The 16,315-nt window shown below is 41.2% G+C and overlaps 1 protein-coding gene across 5 annotated transcripts in view; it reads left to right on the forward strand.

The window, feature by feature from the left end:
• The window catches only part of DNM3 (dynamin 3), a 359,120-nt gene extending 348,316 nt beyond the window's left edge, over positions 1-10,804 (forward strand). For 2 of the 5 annotated variants that reach the window (XM_084865973.1, XM_084865974.1), the window contains one exon: positions 1,611-6,407. In XM_084865973.1, coding sequence (XP_084722099.1) covers positions 1,611-1,677 — 67 coding nt within the window. In that variant the 3' untranslated portion in view covers positions 1,678-6,407. Of the gene's footprint in view, positions 1-1,610; positions 6,408-9,671 lie in introns of those variants that run through there. The other 3 variants (XM_084865978.1, XM_084865975.1, XM_084865977.1) reach the window with 3 other exon arrangements.
• Positions 10,805-16,315: the final 5,511 nt, after the last annotated feature.

The raw sequence follows: 16,315 nt of genomic DNA on the forward strand, positions 1-16,315 counted from the left end.
GAGCTGGAATTACATCTTTTGACTTCTGATTCTGGATTCTTTCTGTACAAACTTAATGCTTCAAATAAGCCTCCAAGTGTTACATTTCCAGACTCATTGAACCTACTCATTGACCTGGCCTATACTCTAACCTGGTTAAACATCTTTCTTTGGGCACTTTTCATATATTTGTTTGCCCATTATTTAATAAACATTTATTCACTGCCTTCTACTCACATTATACTAAATGCTGAAGACATGTAATAAATACGGACTATGTGGTCTCTGCTCTCAAGGAATCTACTAGGAAGACACAGGCAATAATCTAGAAAATGAATACATAATTAAAAACGGGTGAGTACTATGAAATACACAAACATCATGAAGTGATTGGGATGGTGGTGGTCAGAAAGGGCTGAGGAAAGACATTTGAGCCAAGAACAAAAGGATCACAAAAGAACCCAGTTTGCATTCCTTTCTCTGTTTGACTGTAGTCCTTGGTCCAAACTATCACGTGTGCATGAAACAATTTCCAGTCCACCATGCCACGCTGTATCCTACTTGTAACTGAATTTATAGTTTTAAGATGCACTTTTTCCAAGTGAAATTCCCTAACTCCGTGGTCGGCTAACTGCGACATTCAAGAAGAGGTCTTTCTGGGAGGAGAGGGGACCAGTGAGATCAATGGGAGAATTTTTATCAAGAAGAAAGGTGTTAATTTATGGAATTTATTGAATTTGGTAGGTTATAAAAATCATTCCCCAAGATACTACATACAAAGCCAAGTACACGCACAAAGACTTATTTACACACTTAGGAAATAAATGTGGGAGATCAGGAAATGAAGAATATTACTTGGTAAAGTTGAGATTGTCAGGTACAATAATATTACATTATCGTGAGTTTGTTTAATCAGCAACCTCAGCTATCAGAAACACCATTACCAACTAAAAAGTGAGCAAAATTACTACCAATAACTAAAACTTTTAGGACCCAAAATGGGAACAAGAGGTCATGCAATTTACTCTGGTGCTCAGATACTTGAGTACTCATCCTGAGCCTATTGACAATTATTGTAGAGAACTCCAAAAACCTTGATCCTCTGGTTTTCTGCCAATTAGATGTCAATATAGAACAAATTGGAGAAAGCAATTGCTCAAGTCGATGAGAAATGATCACTAATATCCTGACAATGAGAGAGAGAAAAAAGGAAGATATTACATAAAGGAAAATAAAAATTCAAAGCCCCTCGTTCTCTAAGGCCTATCATTGGTTCCTAGACTATACCTTATAGTTACACAATACAACTAACCCTCTGTGATCATACGCTATTGGTTAAGCATATGCAGACTATTTCAGATGGTTGTTCAATGACTTAATATTTGCACTGCTGTTGGGAGGGATGACTTATGTTTTCAGAAAGATTTGCATATGAAAAACTCCTCACTTTTGTTTTAAAAAATGATGGGTGAATGAAAGCTAACAGTATTAAAATTACCACAGGTGGCAACCACGCCTGCTGGCCTGTCTGTGCATGAGCATGTGGGCAATGGCTCTTCTTCAGTGTCTTTGGGGCAGCCTTCTGCTAGATAGTCTACCTGTTCTTTACCGTTCTCTTTCTCTCTTTCTAGCCGGAGACCACCCCCATCACCAACTCGTCCCACTATAATCCGTCCACTAGAATCCTTATTAGACTAAACGGAGTGTCTGGCATGGCAGTTAATTACTAATGAATTGTATGAAAGCAACATATTTGATAACCATTGCAGTAAATCATGAGTAGTCGCATGTGTGGACATCAGTAGACAAGTAACCAGTTTTACTAATGCATCCGTCACTCATCTGCATTGCTCATGGTATGTCAAACCATTGGGGTTTGACTCTTGGAAACTGCTGACCCTTCGAGCCTTCCTATGTTGTATTGACCAAGGTAGGTTTGTATGGCAGCCCTGTACCTTGGGGACAATATGCCTACGCTGGCATATATTTGAAATTTCTTTGAACAAGAAATTTCCCAGGTTACTTTCCAGATAGCCCATTCAATATAATTCTTAAGAGATATCAGATGGTGGGCTTAGACCTAAGCCATACACGTTTATTTTGCCACGTTCTGTTTTGGCTGACAGAAATTGTATTGTTTAGTAATGTATCTATCTACTCCATAATTACCTGTTTAGATCCATTCCTTCCTCTTTATTTCATAAGACTGCTGGGAAGTGATTTTTTTTTTTTTTAAATTGGGATTTCTTAAGAATAAAGCTTTTCCAGAAGCGTGAGGTCATTCTCAAAGGAAAAGTTACTGCCTTGGTTGCTCCAGAGGGCTTCCCCTCATGCCAGTGTGTTTGGTTTCATGCTAGAAGCACATTCAGCAGTCAGCGACTCAGAGCTTGTTTTTCTGTAGGCAGTCAATAGATTTTACTAGAATTCAGGAAGAAGCAAAATATCACATCTCTACGAACATCTGGAAAATGTATTTTCTTTATTCATTTATATAATCACCTCCTCCTAGGTCACAGTGAGGCTGACATGGAAAATATCTTTTTCTTTTTCTTTTCTTTTTTTTTCAGATTCATCTAATTTTAGGCATGGCTGATTACACTTTGACACTAACTCCAGTTGATTTATTTATTATGTTGGTTGGAGCAAAAATATTCCTCTCTCGGTTGATATGTAATTCTCTTACGTAAAAATTTATCCCACCTTTAAAACAAGCTTAAAGCAACTTTCTATCCATTCTAGGCTTTCTTCACAAATCGGATAACCATATTTAAGGAGTGGAACCTGGAATAAAATGAAAAGTCACTTAGACAACTTCAGAGTCTTTATCCAGGTCATTCCAGAAAATGGCATTAAGACATTGAGATTCAAAGCAAATGGGCAAATTGAAACGTTTCTGAAATTTACAAGAGCCCTTTCACCTGGGGGTTAATAGTTCAGTCTCGAGGCAGAGTTTCGATGACCTAGGACCAGATGATTAGCACATAGGAAACAGCCAGAAGCCAACTGGAATTTTGTCTGCTAACTGTTCCCAGACAGCAGACCAAGTATTCCCTGGACGGCGGCGTCCCGAGACTCTACTTCATATTCTGCAGAAGTAAATCAGTTTTCACCAACTGAAATGTCTCGCTTTGAAAGTAGCAAACATGATTTGTATGTTCACTTAACTTTAATTTCCTGTGTAGTTTATACCCAAAGCAGGCACCCATAAAGTATGAAGCAAAAACTTTCAACCATTATTAAAAAGAGAACTCGCCAAGCTAAATGGCATTGTTTTGAACTTATTCTTAAAGGTTACAGCTAGCCCACTTAAGCAAAACTCAGAGAGTTCAAGATTCATAAAAAGGGCATTTTTGTCTCTTAAGTTGTGTGATTGAATAAAGATCAGCACCCTAAATCTTCTTATATCTTTCCTTTTCCATTGGAAAAAATATTATTAACTCTCTGTGAAGGAAACATGTTCTCTTTAAAATAGTGTCACAGCTAAATGGAAATATACTAAGTAAACATTCATAGTAAAATAATCTACAGTAAAATATTTTTACAAAAATCCTCTCTTTTAAGGATTCCCTTTGCTTCTTCCTTTGAATTCTCTGAAATAGGCAGCTCCCGGAACATATACGCCAGGGTTTGGCTTTGTGCTCCATGTGGTTTTGCGTTTTGCTGTATTTCAAAAATGTCCTTCTGTTAAAGGAAAATATTGTGGATAACCACAGGCGTGTTCTTAGATCAGCACAAGCCGTGTCAGAGAAAATGGGAGATTCTTTTTCCAAGTTCCTTTCCCCTGATCCTATGCAGTCATAAACAATGGCATTTGTCCTCTTTGGCCCTTGCTCTCAGTATAATCACACAGTTTCACTGTCCCAACTGTCTCTCTTTGTGGGTCTATTTTTCTTCTAGTTATTCTAGTTCGAGTTATTTCTGATGAGACCTGGCCTCTCCTGGAATTTCAGTTGTTGTGTTAGAGAATATGTTTATTTTGCTACAGTGTGGCATGCTTAGCATTAATGCCTTTTCCCAGAGTTTTGCATCCCGCTAAAGGGAGGTGTCAATGTGAATGAAGCGGGTGTGTACAGTCTGAAGTACAGTGTTCCTATCAAGCCGTAAGGTGGGAGTGTAGTTCAGTGAGCTTCCTGAGTGTTTTCCATTCCACTTCAAGTCTGTTGTAACTTCCTCTGAACCCTGATATGGTCTGTGTGATAGATGGAACTTCGTCATGTCTAGCATAACAAAATAAAATACACAGCTTTTTAGGAATTGGAAAAATAAACTGTCTATTTGATAGGTCAGTCTATTTTATTATCACATGCTAAATCTTGCATGCTTATTGACTAATTTGGAATAAACATTTACTCAACTATGGACAGATTATTGAAATAGTATTAATTCAGAACAGTATATTGCATTTCCAGAAATCATCTACCCCAAATTACTCTCTGATTATTGCTTTTAGCTGTGTTTTATAACATAGAAGAGCAGTGGAGTCTGTTTATTAACAAATGGCCTGTGTGTTCAGATGTAAACTCATCTATTCCAAAACATTGTCATGAAACCAGTTTCTGATTTAGGATTAAAATTTTAGGATTAAAAAGTAGTGCTATAGATTAATTTTATGGCTTTTTAGTACAGCATCAGTCATAATTCTCAATTACGAAATGGGACCTAATACCAGTATGTGATCAATATTGATGTTTTCCGTGTACAAACACCTTTTCTATGCATGTGTCTTCATGTGTAACAGTATACACACAGTCAGTTTGTTTCTGTAAGTACCTGTATTCTGTGCCCCTTTGGATAAGTATGTTTAAAAGCCCTTGTTAAAATGCCACAAGCATGAGTGTGATTGTATGTGCAATGTATGTATGGGTATGGGTATAAATATGTATGTATATATGTGCTTTGTATGTGTGGATCTGAATCTATTTTTTAAACTATGCTAATACAAGAGGTAGCTTTGGAGAGTCTGCCATAATATGTAACAACAGTGGTCCATTTCTCAGACAGTATGTGAGGCATACAAAATTTTATCCAGATTGTATTCATGCTGAGAGGCACAAAGCTAAGAGATACCATGACAATATGCTGGAATAACATCCACAGGCATTTGTATCTAAATCACAGCATTGCTGTCTAAGAAGAAATAACCTTTGCTGTTATAGTTCGATCAGAAGTGTAAGACCTGGAAACCTACCTTTAAGATCTCTAATTATCCTTGGGTTGCTGAGCTGACTCTTAAACAGCTAAGTTGGTCTACATAGTCATATTTTCTTTCTAGCAAAGAAATAGAGGGATACAGTAATGTAATAAAAGCAGTGGATCTCTCTGAATAAATTGGCTAAAAATGCCGAAGAGACATTTTTAATATTTTGGAGATAGGTCACCGATCCCCTTTTTCAAGTGAACACTTTTGTATTTGGAATTTGAAATTAACAGGAATCTCCTTAACATTGAGACTAAATCGTACATACGTAAATCTCTATTTATGGAACTCAGTGAAAGGAGATACTATGTGAAACTCAAGGCACAAGATTTGTACCATTTCACCCAGAGGACTGCTAGCTCTGAACTAAGAGTTGAATGTGAAGCTAGATGATTTTCAGAGAAACAATTGTGAGTTCACTCAATCACTCAGTCCTTTCTTAAAAGCTCAAATGAGTCTTCTAGGTAATCTTAAGTCATCCTGTCTAGTTAGTGTGTTTAAAATTATGTGGTGCTCTGTATTCTGAGCTTTAAGACTATTTTTGAAGCATATGTAGTATAAGCTTTGCTCTTGGTATATATGTGTAAGAATGTGTGAATGTGTGAGAATGAGAGAGGGAAAGCTCAAGGACAGTCTCTTGTTTGTCTCAAGACCTGTTCATTCTGGTATGTTCCTGAGACTTTTCACTTCTCTGATCTGGGTTTCTCGCCTGGCTCAGCTCAAGGCATCTATTTCTCCTTGAATCCCTCCAATTTTGCTCATTATGTAATGTTTTGAAAGTTATGGTAAAAAATTACTCTGTCTAACCTCTTGCATTGTCTGCTGCCAATGTGATAAAAATTATTCCTGCCAACCAGAAACTTCACCATGACTGCATTGGTGTTGGATTTCACGTGTACAGTCTGTGTTTTTGCTTGCTTGTCTATGTTATTTTTACTCCCCCTTTTAAATCAAATTCCTCTTTTGCCTTTTTTTGAAGAAGCAGTGTACAGAAGCAAAATCTTGTCTCTGCTGTTGTCTTTGATTAATTTGAGCCAGAATACTTTCCACTGTCTTCTTGGCACTTTGGGGTTTCTGAATGCTGGTATGTGGATGGACTCTGCAATGGAAAATTCGAAGCCATTTCCTAAAGCCTGTATCGGTCGTGAAGGTCACATGTACCTGTTGTGAAAATGTGAAGCTGTATTTCTGAACCTGAAATAAATGATAACATTTGAAGGACTCCCCCTTCCTTTTTTTGTATGTATTCAAGTCATTTCTATGCATAACACTGAAGATCTGAGACTTGTAAATATTTCTAACGCTTTTGATCGAATTGGCCCAGAATTACCAACATGGAGAATAGCATTTGGCATTACTGTCATTAATTCAGGGAAGAACGAGATTTTTAAAGGGAACAGCAAATGGGAAAAATCAAAGGCGGGAGAGTGGGAGACATTTATTCCTGATTTGAAGTCATTGTTGGACTAGATTCGAGAAGGGCCCAAACCTTAGACAGCTGGGAGGTGTGACGTGACACCTGCCAAGAGGCGCTGTGACATTTTGCTATTGCAAAGGAAGTGTTCACGAAAAACCCTGGGAAGCAGAGGGAAAAATACTTTGCCCATATGTCAGGTCCACAGAAGGCATATCTTACAGAGAATACTGAGTTCCTGACTCAATAGTTGGCCTCCATCGTTTACCCACCGGGAATTAAGGGGACAAGTTAGCCCCTTTCCGTTGTTTCCCCACGGTTAAGAGAATGGAAGAGTGTTCAGTAGTCACCCACATCCTTGTCCTCCTGTGTTTCCAGAGAATGAAAGACTCATCATTCAGAGTTTTGAGAACTGGTCCCTTACCAACATGCATAGTCCCAGATTGTGCTGTCCAAAAGCAGAGACAAGAGGGAGTGGGCCGGTTGGGGGGGCAGGTGCTAGTTTACTCCCCTTGTGTTCAGGATCTGCTCACAGTGAAAAGATGAATTGGAAAGACTGTTGTGCTGATTCTTGCTGTCCTGCGGTTATTTCCCTCTCACCCCTCCCACGCGTGCATCAGTCACTGCCTTCACAGGCAGCTGCTTGCTGGAGAGGGAGCCAGGATGAGAGCCGTGTTGTGCATGTGTGTGGGGTGCTGTGCAGGTGAGGGGGTGTGTGTGTTTTACTGCACGATTCCTCATTCAGAATAGTTTCTAATAGAAATTACCAAAACCAAGGGACCTTCGTGTAACTCTGTGACAAATTTCCACTTTTATTTTTATAATAGTACTGGCACCCGTGTAAATACCTTCTCAGTTCTCCCAGAACCTCGTTTTTCCTCCAGGAACCTTTGAGTTGCATACTGAGAAATTCACCAGGTGTTTGGGTGAGATAGCGGTGGTGCCCTCCTTCCTGGTACAGCCCCCACCTACCCGGGTCACTCTGAAGACCATCTGTAGTGATCTGTCCCTCTGCGATGCCTCATTACCTAGAATACATGCAAGCGATATTGGCCGAAGTTTCCCAGTTGGCAAGTTTCCCATGAGATTTTAATGTCTTACACACACATGGGCTTCTTGGTTAAATGAAAATTCGATTATGTGTTGTTGTTGTTTTTCCCGGAGGACTGTACGGATATCGGGTTGCATCGTGAGCCTCCAGGAGAGGGTTTGTGTCTCCATGTTTCTCAGGCTCACTTGGCCGTTGATGCTCTGTTTGTTCACAGAGCGTTTCACAGGTTGGCGGGAAAAGGCACTGGGTGTGCCCAGCCCAGCAGAGAAGGTCACCTGTGAGAGCGGCCAGTGCTCCCAGCGTAGGACCGTCCTACTGGAGCTCTGGTGCTTTGTCCTAGGAGTGTTTGGACCTGAGCGGGAAGGTCACATGGGAACAGGCGGCAGGAAGCACGAGAGGTGCGCACAGTGAGTCTTAGCAAGGCTTGTGGAGGATACAGATAACTTTCAATACCTTTTCTCTCTCGCTCTCCAAACAAGAGCTCCTTCAAAAATTCCACCACCCCCCCCCCCCTCGTTGTATTCTCATAAAGGGAAGGATCAAGGCTGATTTCAAATGAAAGAGCCTCAGAGAAGAATCGAGAAGGATGCCTATTTGCATGGCCTTTCTTGTCCCACTTGCCCAAGACTTCAGGCTCCCTGCTGCTCTAGGATGTTAAGTTCCCTGAACGAAGAGCCAGGAAAGCAAGCAGAGAAGGTTTGTGAGATTGTGACAGAAAAGAAAAATGTCCTGAGGAAGACCTTGCCGGGGGATCTTGCCACAGGAATGTCACTGTGAGGCTGGATGGCAGCCCCGAGGCAGATGGGAGAGAATCGAGGTGACTCATCACTCTCACTGATACTTGGGTATTTTCTGTATGAATTATGCCATGTTCCATACTCAGCTTTTCCTGTCTCCTCACCTTCCTGTTCTGGTGGAACAATTCTGGGAAGTTATTTTTCAGAAAGCTTAAGAAGGTAGAACCTAACATTATATAATATTGGTTAAGTCGATGAACTCACATGTTGAAATACTGCGATGAGAGCCTTTGAAATTTGTTAGCTACTCAGTGTTCAAATAAAGTCCTCCAACTTTTATTTTAGAGGTGGCAGCAGTATCAGGTACCTTTGAAACTCTTGATATAAAAGGTCCAAATAGTCTCAGGACTTGCCTTCAAGCCCTTCAGCATGGTGCCGCAAACAATATATAGAAAATAACGGAAAGGAAATAGCAGAACCCACACTACTGTGACCCACGACCTAACAGACTCCGAGGGGAAAGTTAGACCCGGGATACGTGAAGAGGAAAAGGCAGAGTTGTTTGGGATAAACATCATTCTGAGGTTGGAAGCAAATATTCTCCCTCTTGGTGAAATATACAGGGTGTCCCCCCAAAAAGGTATACACACTTTAACAGCTGATAGCTCAATTGATGTTTCTGTCTTTTCAGATTTAACCCATATTTTGGGGGATTACCCCGTATTCCGAGACAGGGAGTTTCTGGCCCTGTGTCTGGGTTAGAGCACCAAAGTAACTCCAACAGAAAAGCACTGTGGCAAATGCAAACAGAATGTCCCTTCAGCTCTGGGGACCCGCTGCTCGGTTTAATAGCTCACCTTCCCACCCTGCTGAGGTCATTAAAATGTCCCAAAGCCCTCCAGAACACAAACATAGTTTGTTTGCTGGGCAGGTAATAAATCTCATTGAGCCTGCCTGGAATTTGATTCCTCTTTCTTCATGAAAACACCAGGGACACCCATTACCTGGATTTCCACAGCTCAAGGCTTGCAGATTCCCCCCCACCCCTCAACCTCCTCACTTGAAAGGTTAGGTACCAAAGACGAATTTATATGGATGTGAGGCCTCTTTAGTGTAGGCAACTTAAATTGGGCCAAAGAAAAAATGGTCTTGAACTTGGGGGGAGGGGAGGTCTTTTTTTTTTTTTTTTTTTTTTTTTTGACTACTGCTCAGAAACAGCCCCATCATTTTGGCTCCTTAACATCTTAGAGAAGATGAAAAAGAAGTTTGTTTTTGTGTTTGTTTTTTTTGTAGACCTCATTGCTCCACTCACTGAAGTGTTACGAGAGTAAGACGGAAGTGAGTATGTTGTTGAACATGTAGCCCCAGAGAAGTCCCGCAGAGGGTAGGGCGCCGGACCGAGCTAACCTCCCGGCAAATGGCTTGCGGTAACGTTGAGTCTGTTCCCGATTTGGTTAGAAAGAGGAAATTGAAGTGTAGATACTGGCGGAAACCAGAGCCGTGCCTGGTGCTGGAGACCTGACTGGACCTTCTCCAGCCGTGAAACACCCAAAGAGGCTGATGTCTAAATGAAGCGCGATGGACCAGGCCTCCCCTGGTAGTTTCCCTCGGCCCGGAAAGGCTGTCAACATCAGGATATTATTCACCTGCAGCAAATTCTTACTTGCAATTTTTCCTCCAGCCCTGACATGTTCTGTGTTGTGATTACATAGCTCATGGGACCTTTTGACACCTCGTTTGACATCATCTTGGGGGGAAAATGTCACCTGTCATATTTCTATATCAACTCCCTTCCCCCACTATGGAGATGGTACAGCATTGATGGAAATCTTTGGAAATCAGGGAGTGTCCCAAAGTCAGGGTGGGAGACAGATACTTGAGTCCTGAAGATATTTGGCTCTAGTACTGTGCCCAGTTCTCCTGAATGCGATTGCATGGAATCCTCATTACATGGCACCGAGTAAGATTTTGGAGTGGACTCAAATGGCTCGTATCTAGCACACTGCTGATCGCCAGAACAAAAATCCTGGGAACGGCTAACTGCCACACGGCATTCTCCCGTGTCCCCCATGTCTGCTTGATTTTTCGGTCTAATTTGAATTGGATTTTTGTGGGATAATTTGCATGTTCTTATTTGGATTTGTTTTGTAACTCAAACATGGTTTGCTTCTTCTGCATTTGTGTGTGTGGTTGGTTTTTTTCTGTGTGTGTGTGTGTTATTTGTTTTGTTTTGTTTTCACTAGGCGGCCCCCTCCTGCCGTTCCAGGACGACCATCTTAACCCCATCATCCATCTCCTTTCATTCCCAGCAGCATGTTCATCGTGGTGTTTAAAAGCCTTTTGTTTGCACTAAATGTTATATGTACATAAAAACTTTTATTTTTGATCCATGTCTATAATAAAAACAAAGTTTATTCTATATATTTTAAACAAATGAAATGTGTCCTGTTTCTTTTTTTCTAAAGAAGAATCAAATGGGGGGAAAAAAAGAGAGTTTGTTTCAACTAAAACCAGGTAAGGTAAAAAATACGTAATTTGAGCTTAACTTGAAAAACGATTTATTTTAAGTTCTTAAAGCATGGCGATTTAAGATGCTATCTGATGTGAATGATAATCTCTCTTCGATTGAAATGTCTGTTCAATAAAAGTATGAAAAGATGCAGTAAACCTTCTGGGTGTCTAGAAGAGAAAGCAGATGTCTCCAAGGATCCCATTGATAATTATTGCATAAAAACAGCTTTCTGTTGCCTGGCCGGCATGTCTCAGTGGTTCAGCGTCAAAACTATGAACCAGGAGGTCATAGTTCAATTCTCAAGGCACATACCCATATTGCAGGCTCGATTCCCAGTGTGGACCGTGCAGGAGGCAGCTGATCAGTGATTTTCATCATTGATATTTCTCTCTCCCCCTCTCCCTTCCTCTCTGAAATCAATAAAAATATATATTTTTTAAAACAGCTTGCTATTTTTGTTATTTTTTCTAAATATTATTGTAGAAGATAAGATATGTAAGATCATGGAAGAAATTGTAAGTCCTAAACATATAAGCGTATATTTTGACAAATTTAGAGGGAAAGTACTATTCAGAATAAAAGTACAAGGCAAGGAAATGTCTTCTTGATAAGAAAGACTTTTTATGACAGTCAAGTATTGGAATAATGGAATCTATGTGAGTTTTGAAGGGAAAGAACTTTTTCTAATACCTTAGTCCTCAGATGGCAATTGCACCATTAAAATTTTAAGCTGTCGTCTTAAAAAGCACCCAAAGATTTATCCAGGTAAAATGTTTATTAAGGTAATATACGGCATCCCACCAGACCTGTGATCTGAATCCTTCCTGAAGTTTACTTCAGAATTTTCTTTTTGAAGATTGACATGGTCTAAACCAGAATGTGTAAAAGTCTCTAATATTGGATGAGATCACTTCAGCATATTAAGACAGGAACCTACTGGACTAGAAAGTAATCGTGTTTTTCATCAGGAATTGGTGTTCCATTTCCTTTGTGTCTACCCTAGGTGAGCTCTGGCAAAGAGTCCATGTGGAATCCCCAGTTCAAGACCCCTCACTAACAGTGTTCTTTCTCTGGACCATAAAAATCTAAGGAGTTCACTTTCTACTCAAAATGAAAAGAAACATTTCTCAAGTTAAAATTTTCATATGACACAACACATCAGTTTTTACCTATATCCCAGACTCGGGGACTACGAGTTAGAAGCACAGGTAACTAAGAAGAGTCAAGGACACCAAAGCAGGAAATCATCACCTGAAGCTCAAGCCCACGTGGAGTTAATGAGCTGACACAAAAGGACACAGCCCCCAGCCTCTGGCCCCTTCACCTGCAGCCCAGGTGGCTGATCCTGTACCTTACATTCTAATTGGATGAGGTTTCCATCTGAGAGCCTTCCTGATCTCACATCACCTCCCCAAACTGACCCAGAGGTTCTCAACAGGAGGGTTTTCACAGTCACCTTTTTTTAGGTATTTGATACATTTCCACTTTGCCTTCAACATGAACTTATTTTCATAGGCAGCGTGACGCAGTGTAGAGGACTTTAAAACTTGGTTGACCTGATGAACCACGAGGAAAGAAAACGCAAGTTGTAGCAGAATTGAACCAATTCCTGGGCAACCATTCCATCTTGGCAAAGAAATGTGGTCCCTTCCTCACATTAGGTAGGCGAGTAAAAAGGTGGGAGGGAGCAGCCTGGAATAAAATGAAAATGTGGGAAGGTTTTTTTCACATGTATTTGCTGTTTGTAGTGTTTCTAAGTTTCATCATATGCCTCTGTTCAAGTCCCCTGCCCCTACCTTCTCCCTCAACATTTGAGAGTTTAAAAAATACAACATTCTTCTGTGTTGACCATAACTTGGATGATCAGAAGAAACGAACCACTGTGCCTGTAATAAAAATAACACTTCTTAAATACCCTCATCCCTTTATGTATGCATCAAACCTGCCTTGAATTCATAATGTTCTAGTTATTGGGAGCCCCAGAGGAGGGACAGGAGTAAAGAAGCTTGCAAAATAAAATAAGCTATTTGAGTTCTAGGACCAGGTTATCCTCTTGACCCACTGCAAGCTAACATTCTAGAACATGCTGGCTTTGACCCCTGACAAAGGAAGGAACAATAGAACTCATTTCAGCCAATGGGAAACCAAACTTTCATTTCTAATGGAATGGTGTAACCCAAGACTCTAAATCACTTAAGTGTTGGTTGAGAAAACGACACAGTAGTGTTGATACTGAAGTAGTCTGTTAACTTTGCTTTGGATTTTAATAAAAAGGCATTGGTTAGGTTCAGAAGGTTCCTGTAGCTGTCTTCCGCTGGACCAGTGATGGTTGTTAGAGCTCCCCTGTCTCCAGCCAGAAAAACCCAAGTCACCTGAGAGATGGAGAAAAGAGAACTAAAGGTAAGGGGAAATCAAACTTCTGATCCTTTCCTTCCAGAGTCTCACTGGTAAGTAAATGTCTGTGAACTTTGGGCACCACAGCTACACTGACGGGGATGTTTCAACAAACATCCTACAAGTTGAAAGCCACAAGGAGATAAGGAAATAACGTCTGCTGTTCGTTTGCAGATACAGACATTTCTAGTGGCTTTGGAATAAGATATACTTGTGTCCTTTTCATCCTAGACTTGGAAAAAATGTCGTACTGGCCAACATCTGTTTTAGAACTGTTTTTTTTAATTTAAAAATAAACACTCAGAAAATGGATACTGGACTCTTCAGTGCAATTCCATGATTCTAAAGCAAATCTTTACAATTGTAAATCCATTTTAAAAACATGGACCTCACCCACAGGGAGAGAAGGGTGCTGAAAAAGAAAAATGCTTCTGTAGCCCTTTTAGAATATGACAGTCTCTATGTGACACACCAGCCACCTCCACTACACACATATACACCCATTTGTGTATGTGTATGTGTGTGTGTATGTTTGTTATATTTCAAGTTACTGTTGAATCGCAGTACTGTTGACATATTAAGATCGGTTAAGGTGCTGGCTATTAAATGAGTAGTATAAACTGCTATTCCCGTTGTTTTTAATCACATTTTACAGTAAGTTGTATTGGGTTCTGAGTTTCAGACCCAGGTCCCATCTTCAGAGCCCCTGGTGAGAAGGAGCCGTGAGCAAGCACAGAGTAAAGCAAACCCAGGGGCCAGAGAGACGCAGGGGTCCTCAAGACAGTAACAAGTCACGCAAGTGGGTGACAGCTAACGACAGTATATTTTTTGAAGCTACAAGAAACACGGTGGAAAAGCTAACCTTTCAGGCCTTTGTATCTGCTCTTTCTCTTCCTGGAACACTCTTCCCCTGGGAGTCTGGATTATTCCCTCACGCATTTCAAGTGTTTGCTGAAATGTTACCTTTTCCATGAGACCTACCCTGGCCCCCTTAGTTAATGCTATTATTTTTCCCCATGGCTTTTATTACGTTCTTACGTCTATTCTGTGTCTTCTCCTGCTAGAATGTAAGCTCTATTAGGTCAAGGACCTTTGAGTCACAGATCTATCACAAGCACATAAAACAGTATGTCATATATTTAGTGCTCAATATGAGACCAAACATCATAAAATGTGAATGGTAAAAAGTGAGTAGGGATAGGCCTTGACGGACAGTAAAGATTTTTGTTAGATGTTAGGGGAATTCTCAGTCTACTCAACTTGAAAGTAAAAATAATACCTGCATGGCGGGATTAAGAGACACAGGTAAGACAATGTATATAAAATGCCCAACACAGTGCCTGGTACACTCTGGGTGCTCAAAAATGTAGCTATTATAATTTATCAAATACCAGTGTGCTGTTTATTTCCTGAATTTGTGGGGACCTCAGCTAGTTCCCTAAGCACAATTCAGCAAGACTCTTATTAAATTTCTTTAGGAAAGGGACTATCAATAACTTCCACAAGATGGCACTGTGTCCGGGCCCATTTTCCTGCATTCAGCCTGTTGGAAATAGTGTAAAACTGTGTGACTGATGCCCTCTGCTGGCTTGTTTTTGTTTTTCTTGACCTTGAACCTTTGGCTTTGGAGGTGCAAATGATGGCTCCGTGTGCTTTCTCAAATATGCTTAGCATGAATTATGAAATCCACAGCTTAAACCAGCTACCCAAAGGCTCACTCAAAAGTTTGCAGAACTGACATACAGGCCCAGCACAGATACCAGTTTGGTCGCCATGCAGAACCAGTGCATGTTACCACACTCGGGTCCCTGCACTGGCAATCACCTGTCAGCCCCATCACACCCCCAAATACTTGCTTCCCTGTAGTTCTAGCTGTCCTTGATCCCTCCATCCCAGCTACAATCCCTGGTACTGTTTTGGAAGGATGAGCCTCCCCCATCTGCCCTCCTGATTCTCACGTGCCACCACCAACCAACCTCCAGCTTTACCGAAAACGTGGAAAAGAAGCAGAGCCAGGAGGAAGGGTGCACTTTCTAATGCTAACAAGTATTTGACACGTTGGGGTTTTAATGCTACTGTGACCCTCTCCCCCTTCCATTCCCACTCCACCCCCACCCCCACCCCAAACACTCACACACACACACACACACACACACACACACACCATAATATTCTCTAGAAATCTAAATCATTAATACAGGGCTTGGCAAAAGGAGGTTTACAGTTGTGAGTGCAAGAGTTTATTCTTGTATTATTATTATTGTACTAGAGGCCTGGCTGGTGATCAGGGCTGATTGGTACCATCTTGCCCAGTCCTGATTGGGGCCGGGTCAATCAGGGCCTGCTGGCTGAGGAGAGAGATGAAGGGACTGCAAGAGGTTGGCCAGCCAGCTGGAGGGTGGTACTGGCCTAGGAGAGGGATTATGGGAGGTTGGCCAGCCAGGGGGAGGGATCACGAGAGGTTGGCTGTGGGAGCACAATGACCAGTAGTGCGCTCCCACAGCCAGCTCCTGCATTGAGCATCTGCCCCCTGAAGGTCAATGCATGTCATAGTGATTGGTTGACTGGTTGTTCGGTCATAATGGTCACTTAGGCTTTTATATATAGAGATTGTTATTAACCTACTTTCGCCTGCCCCTGTATGCTATAGGCACTCTCTGAGATTGCTTTATGTTTAAGAGACTGCCCGTATCACTGTACTTAACGTTATGAAAAACTTACCCAGAAGCTGTCATATTAGTTCACGGCATGGTTGTCCCGGCCGACATCTTTGCACCAGCAGTGACCCAGAGAAGCTCCCTTTAGTGAACCTCTCCATCCTTCATGTAGCAGCCCTCAAAAGGCTTGGGAATTCTCTACAGAACACTCACCGCTTTTTTATTTGCATTTCTCCCCAAACAGTTTTGGAATCCATTTATATTCCTGGCCTGCGGAACTTCTAAGTGTTACATGCAGTGTGTAGAATTATATTTTCGTGTCTTAAACTTGCCCTGCTCAAACTTCAAAGGGAGTCTGCTCCTCTATGTGAAGA

The sequence above is a fragment of the Pipistrellus hanaki genome (genome assembly GCF_964339955.1).
Source record: "Pipistrellus hanaki genome assembly, chromosome: 18".
In the NCBI taxonomy this organism is placed as follows: Eukaryota; Metazoa; Chordata; class Mammalia; order Chiroptera; family Vespertilionidae; genus Pipistrellus; species Pipistrellus hanaki.